Source organism: Orycteropus afer, unplaced genomic scaffold (assembly GCF_000298275.1).
Source record: "Orycteropus afer afer isolate SDZICR_OR568_19922 unplaced genomic scaffold, OryAfe1.0 scaffold00233, whole genome shotgun sequence".
Taxonomy (NCBI): Eukaryota; Metazoa; Chordata; class Mammalia; order Tubulidentata; family Orycteropodidae; genus Orycteropus; species Orycteropus afer.
In genome coordinates, this window is record NW_006921820.1 from 4,337,852 (window position 1) to 4,347,946 (window position 10,095).

General features: G+C 41.7%; 1 protein-coding gene across 1 annotated transcript in view; it reads right to left on the reverse strand.

Annotated features, from left to right (window-relative positions):
* TBC1D21 (TBC1 domain family member 21) overlaps positions 1–7,642 on the reverse strand; it is a 21,983-nt gene extending 14,341 nt beyond the window's left edge. Inside the window, exon 1 of the mRNA XM_007948984.1 lies at positions 7,577–7,642. Within this exon, the coding sequence (XP_007947175.1) occupies positions 7,577–7,642 (66 nt within the window). The remainder of the gene's footprint in view (positions 1–7,576) is intronic.
* Positions 7,643–10,095: the final 2,453 nt, after the last annotated feature.

The window sequence follows — 10,095 nt, forward strand, 5'->3', positions numbered from 1 at the left end:
AAAAAAAAAAAAACTTTATTGGAACACAGCCACACTCATTCATTTATGTACTGTCTATGGCTGCTTTTATGTTACAGTGGCAGAGTTGAGATCATACGACACCCCAGGAGGAAAATATTTATTACCTGCCATTTACAGAAAAAAAAAAAAAAAATTGCCCATTCTGACATAGATGATCATGTTGTCTGTGAATGAGGACATTTTTATTTCTTCTTTTCCAGTGTGAGTGCCTTTTATTTCTTTTTCTTGCCAGATTGTCCTGGCTAGAACCTTCAGTACAATGTTGAATAGAAGAGGTGAAAGCACACATCCTTGCTTTCTTCCTGATCTTAGAAGAAAAGCATTCGTTCATCCACTGTTCACTGTGATGTCAACTGTAGGTTTTTCATAGTTGTCCTTTTTGGATTAATAATGCTTCCTGTTCGTTGTTCCTAGTCTGCTGAGAGTTTTTATCAGGAATGGATGTTGGGTTTTGCTAAATGATGTTCTGCATCTATTGAAACAATCACACAGTCTTTCTTTTTCATTTGTTAATATGTTAAATTATATTGAATGATTTTGAATATTAAACCAGACTTGCAGTCCTGGTATAAACCTCACTTGGTAACGATTTATCATCCTTTTTATATATCATTTGATTCTATTTGATAAACTTTCATTTAGAATTTTAATATCTATGCTCATGAGAGATATTGGTCTGTAGCTTTTTTTTTTTCTTGTATGTCTTTGATTTTGTTATCAGGGTAATGTTGACCTCATAGCATCAGTAGGAATATATTGATTTTCTAAGAGCCTTTGTGTAGAATTGGTATTATTTCTTCTTTACATGTTTGGTAGAACTCACCAGTAAAGCTATCTTGGCCTGGAGTTGTGTGTGTGTGTGTGTGTGTGTTATTGTTGTTGTTAGGTGCTGTTGAGTTACCTCCAACTCATAGCAACCCTATGAACAACAGAATGAAACACTGCCCAGTCCTGTGCCAACAATCCTTGCTATACCTGAGCCTGTTGTTGCAGCCATTGTGTCACTCCATCTTGTTAAGGGCCTTCCCCTTTTTCTTCGACCCTCCACTCACCAAGCATGATATCCTTCTCCAGGGAATGGTCCCTTCTGACAGCATGACCAAAGGAGGTGAGACGATGTCTGGCCATTCTCACGTCCAAGGAGCATTCTGTCTGCCCTTCTTCCAGGACAGATTTGTTGGTTTTTTAACAGTCCATGGTACTCTCAGCATTCTTCACCAGCACTACAATGTGAAAGCATCAAGTCTTCTTTGGTCTTCCTTACTCATTGTTGAGCTCTCACATGCATATGAAATGATTGAAAATAGTTGGTTTAGCCTCACCTTAGTCTTCAAGGAGAGACATCTTTACTCTTCAGCACTTGAAAGAGGTCCTTTGCAGCAGATTTTCCCGATGCAACATGTCATCTGATGTCTTGACTGCTGCTTCCATTGGTTTTGATTGTAGAACCAAGTAATATGAAGTCTTTGACGACTTCAATCTTTTCTCCATTTATCATGATGCTACTTATTGGTCCAGTTGTGAGGATTTTTGTTTTCTTTATATTGAGGTGTAATCCATACTGCCGACTGGTCTTTAGTGTTTTAAGTCCTCCTCACTTTCTGTAAGCAAAGTTGTATTGTCTGTGTATTGTAGGTTGTTAATGAATCTTCCTCCAATCCTGATGCCACATTCTTCTTCATGTAGTACAGCTCCTCAGATTATTTGCTCAGCATGCAGATTGAACAAATATGGTGAAAGGATACAACCTTGACACACTCCTTGATTTTAAACCATGCAGTATCCCTTTATTCTGTTTGAATGACAGCCTATGTACAGGTTCTTCATGAGTACAACTACCAAACCAAAACCAAACTCATTGCTATCGAGTTGATTCAACTCATAGTGACCCTTCCTTGGGTTTCCAAGGTGGTATCTCTATGGAAGTAGATTGCCCAGTCTTCCTTCTGAGGAGAGGGTGGTGGGTCTGTGGTCTGGAATTCCCATTCTTCTCAATGTTATCCAAAATTTATTATGATCCACACAATCAAATGCTTTTTGCATGGTCAATAAAACACAAGTAAACATCTTTCTGGTATTCTTTGCCTTCAACCAGGATCCGTCTGACATCAGCAATGATATCCCTCATTCCACATCCTCTTCTGAATCCAGCTTGCATTTCTAGAAGTTCTCTATCAATACAATGCTACAACCCGTTTTGAATTATCTTCTGTAAGATTTTACTTGTGCTATTAATGGTATTGTTCGATAATTTCCACATTCTGTGGGATCAACTTTCTTTGGATTGGGCACAAATATGGATCTCTTCCAGTAAATTGGCCAGGTAGCTGTCTTCCAGATCTCCTGGCATAACTGAGTGGGTGCTTCCAGTGGGGCATCCATTTGTTGAAACATCTCAATGGGTATTCTGTCAATTCCCAGAGCCTTGTTTTTTGCCAATTCCTTCAGTGCAGCTTCAACTTCTTCCTTCAGTACCATTGGTTCTTGATCATATGCTGCCTCCTGAAATGGATGAACATCAACTAATTCTTTTTGGTACAGTGACTCTGTGTATTCCTTCCATCTTCTTTTGATGCTTCCTGCATCATTCAATGTTTTGCCCATAGAATCTTTCAATATTACAACTCGGGGCTTAAATTTTTTCTTCAGTTCTTACAGTTTGAGAAACACTGAAAGTGTTCTTCCCTTTTGGTTTTCTAACTCCAGGTCTTTGCACATTTCATTATAATAATTGACTTTGTCTGCTCGAACTGCTCTTTGAAATCTTCCGTTCAGCTCTTTTATCTTGTCATGTCTTTCATTTGCTCTAGCTACTCTCCTTTCAAGGCCAAGTTTCAGAGTCTCCTCTGACATCCATTTTGGTCTTTTCTTCCTTTCCTATCTTTTTAATGACCTTTTGCTTTCTTCATGGATGACGTTCTTGATGTCATCCCACAATTCCTCTGGTTTTTGGTCATTGGTGTTCAATGCATCAAATCTGTTCTTTAGATGGTCTCAATTCAGGAGGTATATAATCAAGGTCATATTTTGGCCCTCGTGAACTTGTTTTATTGTTTTCAGCTTCAGCTTGAACATGCATATGAGCAGTTGATTGTTCCACAATTGGCTGCTAGCCTTGTTTTGGCTGAAGATATTGAGCTTCTGCATCACCTCTTGCCCCAGATGTAGTCAATCTGGTCCCTGTGTATTCCATCTGGTGAAGTCCACATGTATAGCCACCATTTGTTTTGTCGAAAAAAGGTATTTGCATTGAGTAAGTCGTTGGTCTTGCAAAATTTTATCATGTGATCTCCAGCGTTATTTTTATTTCTATCTATTATTGTGTGTGTGGGAAGGTTATTGACCACACATTCAATGTTTTGATTAGATATAGGGTTTGAGTCAGGAGAAATTGTTTTATTTTTTACTTTAATAATTAGAAATCTATAGGACCAGGATATTTCCTTCTAACTCACTTTTGAAAATAAAAGCAAATAGCATAGGAAACAGCAAGAAGTTAATAAAAATTCAAACAAATAATTATGAAATAAATGTATGAAATTCTTTTAATTGCAAACTTAAAAAGTACTAATGATGTGCTAGGCACTGTTCTAAGTGCATGATATATTTAAATGTGTTAATCTACACAAGCACCTATGAGGTTGTTGTTGTTCTATGCCGTGGAGTTGTATTTGACTCAAAGTGACCCTGTAAGACAGAGTAGAACTGCCCCATAGTGTTTTTAGGCTGTAACCTAGGACCTGCAGATTGCAGCCTTTTCTCCCTTGGAGCCACAGAGTGATTCGAACTATTGACCCTTCAGTTGGATTAGGAGCTGTTGGGAGTTGAGCACTTAACCACACCACCAGGAAAACTTATGTATGAGGTAGGCATGGCTATGATGTCATTATACAGATCAGGGAACTGAGACCACAGGAGGATTAGCATATTCACGGCTACATGACATTATGTATTTATCAAGATTTATAGACATGTACACCACAAAGAGTGAACCCTGATGTCCACTATGAACTTCAGTTAACAATAATGTATCAATATTGGTTCATCAGCTGTAACAAACATACCACATTAACACAAGGTGTTAATGATAGAGGAACTTAGTGTGTGTGTTGGGGTGTGGGGTGGAAAGAAGGAGTCTCTATGAACTCTGTACTTTCTGCAAACCTGAAACTGCTCGAAAAATAACTCTATTAATTTTAAAAAATAAAATAAATGGTGAACAAAGATATGTAAAAAATGAAAGGGTGGCAATATTCGCATCAAATGATATGCAGAGCACAACATAATAGAAGATAACAGCATCAATACAATAAGACAGAGATAATTAGAAACATCACATGAAGGCATATGCTGAGTACTCAGAGAATTTGCATTTCTAAACCTCTGCTTGCCACAGTTGGCCTTCTGCCTACTTTGCCTTGGCTGAATTGGTTTACAAAAAGTTTCTGCCTCCTCCTTCCAGGAAATTCCATTCCTGGCACTTCTCTGTACCCCCACCTTCAAACCTAATGAAACTTCAGGCTACCTGTAAGAATGTCCAAGACACTTGCTAGCAAGCCAACGACCAGCACAAGAAGCTGTTGATCTACAGAGAGATAAAGGGAAAATGTCCCCATGGGAAGCCCTTCCCTCTCTTCTTTCTGTGCATCCATACTCCCTGTCTATGCCACAAATCAAAGAACCAGTATCTGGAATCCTTCAGAGTGATGGAGGTTGTCACCTCAAAGGTCTCTCAAATCTGTCTTCATCCTCCCATATGCCCCCATTCCTTGTTTCATCTACCAACGCACATATACCTTGTCCCACCCTCTGAATACAATGGCCTGGTAATCCATGAGGGAGAAATGTGTAGTCCATGACATACTGGATACCCTTAAGCTCTGCAATGTTGTTGCTGTTATGTGCCGTCGAGTTGGACCCAACTCATAGCGACCCCTCCTTGGGTTTCCAAGGCAGTATTACTACAGAAGTAGATTGCCCCATCTTCCTTCCGAGGAGTGGCTGGTGGGTTTGAACCACCAGCCTTCTGGTTAGCAGTCAAGTGCCTTAGGTACTATGCTACCAGAGCTCCCAAGCTCTGCAATAGAACTCCTTTTTTGTCTCCTGGCAAAAGCACTGCTAGGTAGAGAAGTTGCAGAAACCTCCTCCCACCTTTGTTGTTGTTGTTATTTGCCGTCGAGTCGGCCCCGACTCATAGTGACCCCTCCTTGGGTTTCCGAGGCAGTATCACTATGGAAGTAGGATTGCCCAACCTTCCTTCTGAGGAGTGGCTGGTGGATTTGAACCACCAGCCTTCTGGTTAGCAGTCAAGTGCCTTAGGCACTATGCTACCAGAGTTCCTCCTCCCACATTTAGGGTGTGCCTAAGCAGGTTCAAGCTCTCCACCAGTGAACCTGGGGAAACCTTGGTGATGCTTCCCCTGGAGAAGGGGGCCAGAAGTGAGCCTAATAACTCAGTCCCCCTAACAGCTTTCTGATGCCAGAGGTCTTGGCTACAGGCATACGTTTTCCCACACCATTTTCCACCTCTGCGTCACTGGGTTAAGGATTTTCTCCAGTCTTTCTGGTAAAGTGGAAAAGGCACTGGAGCATAAGGAAAACTTTCTATGAGGGTTTTTGATGCCATGTTCCTCTGAATACCCATAAGTAACGGAGCCTCCAATAAATCTTGGGCAGGGTCATTGACTCTGCTTAAGGTTCTCAACCTCTGTTCCACTCCAGTCCACCTGAGGGACAAGGCACATCCTCAGGAGTAACAGTAGCTCACTAGTCACTGATTATCACCCAAAGGAGCAGGGAGGCCTTGGAGAGTAAGCTTATTAAGATTGGGAAGGTGGTGGGCATATGTGCAACTTGGAAAAAATTATCTGGCGAATTATTAGCAACCCAGTTGTGGAGGGTGTGTTTATCAACATAACATAATGAAGAAAACCGAAACCAAACTCACTGTACCAAACTTACTTAATTCCAACTTACGGCCCCATAGGGTTTCCAAGGCTGTAAATTTTTATAGACTCTCCTGTGGAGCAAATGGTGGGTTCAAACCACCAACCTTTTGGTTAGCGGCCCAATACTCCTCCTCATAGTGATAAGGTTGTTATGTGCCCTCAAGATAATGACCCCTCCTTGGGTTGCCAAGGCAGTTGTTGTTGTTGTTATGTGCCATTGAGTCGGTCGGACCAACTCACAGTGACCCCTCCTTGGGTTGCTGAGGCAGTATCACTAAGGAAGTAGATTGCCCAACCTTCCTTCCGAGGAGTGGCTGGTGGGTTTGAACCGCTGGCCTTCTGGTTAGCAGTCTAGTGTCTTAGGCACTACGATACCAGAGCTCCTAGTGATAAGGAGGATGGTTTAAAACAGAGTTAGAACAATTCATTTTGGTTTGACCCCCTGCTGAGAATTTGCATTTCCACCACAGATAGACTGAAGTAGAATCTGCATTTTAACAAGATCCCTAGGTGAATGGTATGTATAGCAGGAGGTCAAACCAGAACCATTTCAAAGCCCTGGTTTAAAACAGTGATTCTCAAAGTTAGCTGCATACCAGAGTCACCTGGAGGGCTTGTTAAAACATGGGTTACTGGGCCCCACACATAGGGTTTCTGGTTTAGAAGTTCTGGGGTGGGGCCCAAGAATCTGCATTTCTTACAAATTCCCAGAGTGCATTTGCTGCACTGGATACCACACCTGGAGAATCATTAGTTTAGAAGATGGACTCTACAGTCCACCTCCATGCATTCAAATCCCAGCTCTGCCACTTACTAGCTGTGTGACCTTGGAGAAGTTTTTGAGGCTCTGTGCCTTAATTTTCTCATCTGAATAATGAGGATAATAGTAGCTTCCATCTCATAGGACTGAGATGAGAATGAATCACTATAAGTAAAGCATTTAGAATAGTCATTGTACATAATATGTGCATGTAAGAGTTTGTTGTTATTATCCTTATCTAAGTTCAGAGGAATGAGGATATAAAGAAAATTAAAATCAAGGCCAGGTAAAAATTTGCAATCAATAACATTTAAAACTCAAGGAGAGAGGTGCCTATTTTGCTTTTCTGCTTTTTATGTATCACTCCCTTAATTGCTATGATTAATGAGACTTGAGATTGGTTAAGGTCATTATAATAAGTTATTATAATTTTGAGAAAGATACTGTGTGGAAAATTTTTATGACTGATGCCAATGTCTAATGAATCTTATTAGCTGGGCTTGGAACCACCTACTAACAAAAACATTATTGCCACCTGGTGGCAGCGTACCAAAATTGTTGGTAAGAGCACTAAGGATAATATACTAGCATCTTTAGAACTGAACTTGCAGACCTAAAACCCAACAAAGTTAGTATACCACATCTGGGGAGAGAGAAGAGTGAAAGGGGAATTAACTGCAATGCTGGCTTGGAGAGAAGGGTGAAAGGGGACCTGGTGTTTCTCAGTCCTGCTATTGGTGTTGATGATGAGGCCAAGGGGTTGCCCTGCCTTCTAGGCCAGCTCAGAGGTCTAGCCCTTCCCACCCACCAGAGGTTAGTTAGGGAAAGACTCAGAACTGTTGAAGAACACGAACCAGAATGAAGGAGGCTGACCGCCTGGCCGAGAGGCTATTTTCAGGAGAGAGGGTGGTCATGGTCCCTGCTTGCTGTCTTCAAAGCAGACTCTGATCAAAACTCGCTCAGAGCCCTAAATGGTGCTTAATTAGCAGGGGAAGGTGATCTTTCTTTTCAGGAATGAGTTGCATTCCCAGGATAAACTGGGTCTCTCCTGACCTCCTACACCTGGACAGAACCAGCCAGCCATGCTGTCACAAGGCTCCTGGAACCCTCATCACAATGACCTTGGAACACTACCAACATGGGAACATGGGAGTACTCATGTATTCCACCAGTCACCCAGAAAACTGCAGTACATACAGGATGTGCAACGGAGGTTGGGTTCAGAGGACAACACAGAGATCAGTGTAGGCTTGACTGGTCAGGGAGGGCTTCCTGGAAGAGGTGAGCTGGGAAACCTTTCTCCTTATCTCTGGCTCTCCTTTCTCTTAGCTTGTTACCCCACCAGACTCATATTGGAGAACACCTGGAATCTGAGCTTTGGGTTTCTGAGGTCCAGTGTTCAGTATGTCTGGGCTGGGGGCCTGGGAAACTATATTTTGAAAAGCTCCCATGGTGATTCAGATTAAGTACTCAAAAGGGAACTTTCTGGGGATAGAGACCAATTTTATTTATCTTTATATCCAAAGTACTTAAGACATCATCTGAGTGACTGAAGGAATGATTTACGCAAATGAAAGAATGAATGAGCTGGCCCTCTTTTAGATTTCAGCCCACCACCCTTTCTGTATGTATTACAGATATTTTTTGCACTCTGCCCCAAAACTTGTGTTGCTTTAGGTCAGAGTCAAAGTCTGATTCTTTTCTGCTTCCCTTTCCCAGTCCAAGTCCACCCCCTGGCACTCGGTAGATACTCAATATTTGTTGAATGGATGAGGAATTGACTCCTCTTAGCTCCAGCATCACCAGTTCTCAATTATGAGCATCGCTTGCATTTCTACTCAGGTCCTGGCCATTAGAGCCATCTGGCTCTAAAGCATCCTTAGCCATTAGGAGATGATAGTAATTAGACAAACCAAATTGGAATCAGGAGCTCAGAGCTGGAATTTGGACTCTGACCTCAAATTTGGATGTTCCCCCCTTCTGAGCCACAGATCCCCCAGCCATGAAATCAGAATACAGTCAACCTCTGGCTTTCACGTCCTTATTAACATAATGAATCAGCATCCATATGGAAGTTCTTCAGTGGACACAATTCATTGTCTCATTTACTGTTACTGTTTTGCTAGCCTGCGGCCTTGCAGGAAGCCTTTTAAATTGAAACTCCTTACCAACAACATTATCTGCCTGCCTCCCACTATCCTACTCCAACCTAAGAAAGTTTTGAAATGCCTGCCTCCTCTCCTCAATCTGCTGCTCCGAGGTCTTCATGGAGTGGGAAGTGGCTTGGCATTGAGTAGGGAAGGTATGGCAATGATTGGCCAGCTCCCACATCAGGGTGGCTTCATTCTGAGTTTTTCAAGAAGTTTCCAAAGCAGATGCCCAGAGTGGGGTACATGATGTGGGCATTACTCACTATTTGGTATTATCTATGCCTCGTTTCCTCTACATTAACGATGTAGACAACTGAGAATTAACTGCAATTTTTCCCCTCAGAAGATGAGAGGACCAAGTAGGGAGTTGGAAAAATTGACTTCTAAATCCAACTCAGCTTCTAAAAGGAACATGGTGTACATTGATCAGCTACTGAACTTCCTTTCACTTCTGCCTCCCTATCTGTAAATTGTAGATCATAAACCTTCCCTGAATTAGCCAACATCATTTGCTCCTATTACAAAGCCCCATAGTAACCACACGGAAGCTTAATATTCAAACAGAATTGCAGGACATTTTTTGGTCTGCACCTCCTTCCTTCTTTTCTTTATTCTTAAAAGGGATTCACATGTGTTGATCTCATTTTTTCTCAGGGCTAAATGGTCTGTATTCATTTTCTCAGGCTGCCATACTAAAGTACCACAAACTGAATGATATAAAATCACCATAACTTGTTGTCTCACAGTTCTGGAGGCCAGAAGTCTGAAGGGAGGGTGTTGGCAGGGCCATGCTGTCTTCCAAGGCTTTAGGGCAAGACCCCTTCTTGTCTCTCTCAGCTTCTGGTTGCTCCAGGTGTTTCATGTCTTGTAGATGCATCACTCCAATTTTGCCTCTGTCTTCACCTAGCCATCTTTGCTCTGTGTCTGTCTGTCTGTTTTCCTCTTTTATAAAAGACACCACTCATATTGAATCAGGACCCACCCTACTCCAGTATGACCTCATGTTAACTTAAGTGATAACATCTCCAAAGACCTTATTTCTGAGCAAGTTCACTTTCATAGGTAATGGGAATTAGGATTTCAACACATCTTTTTATTTGGGATGATGGGGGGGAAGCTCAATTTAATCCATATCAAGGTCTTCACCATGTCTCTTTATTTACCTAATTGCCCTAGTTCTTTGAATTCTCCTGTATTGCTTTTCTTTTATGCATTTC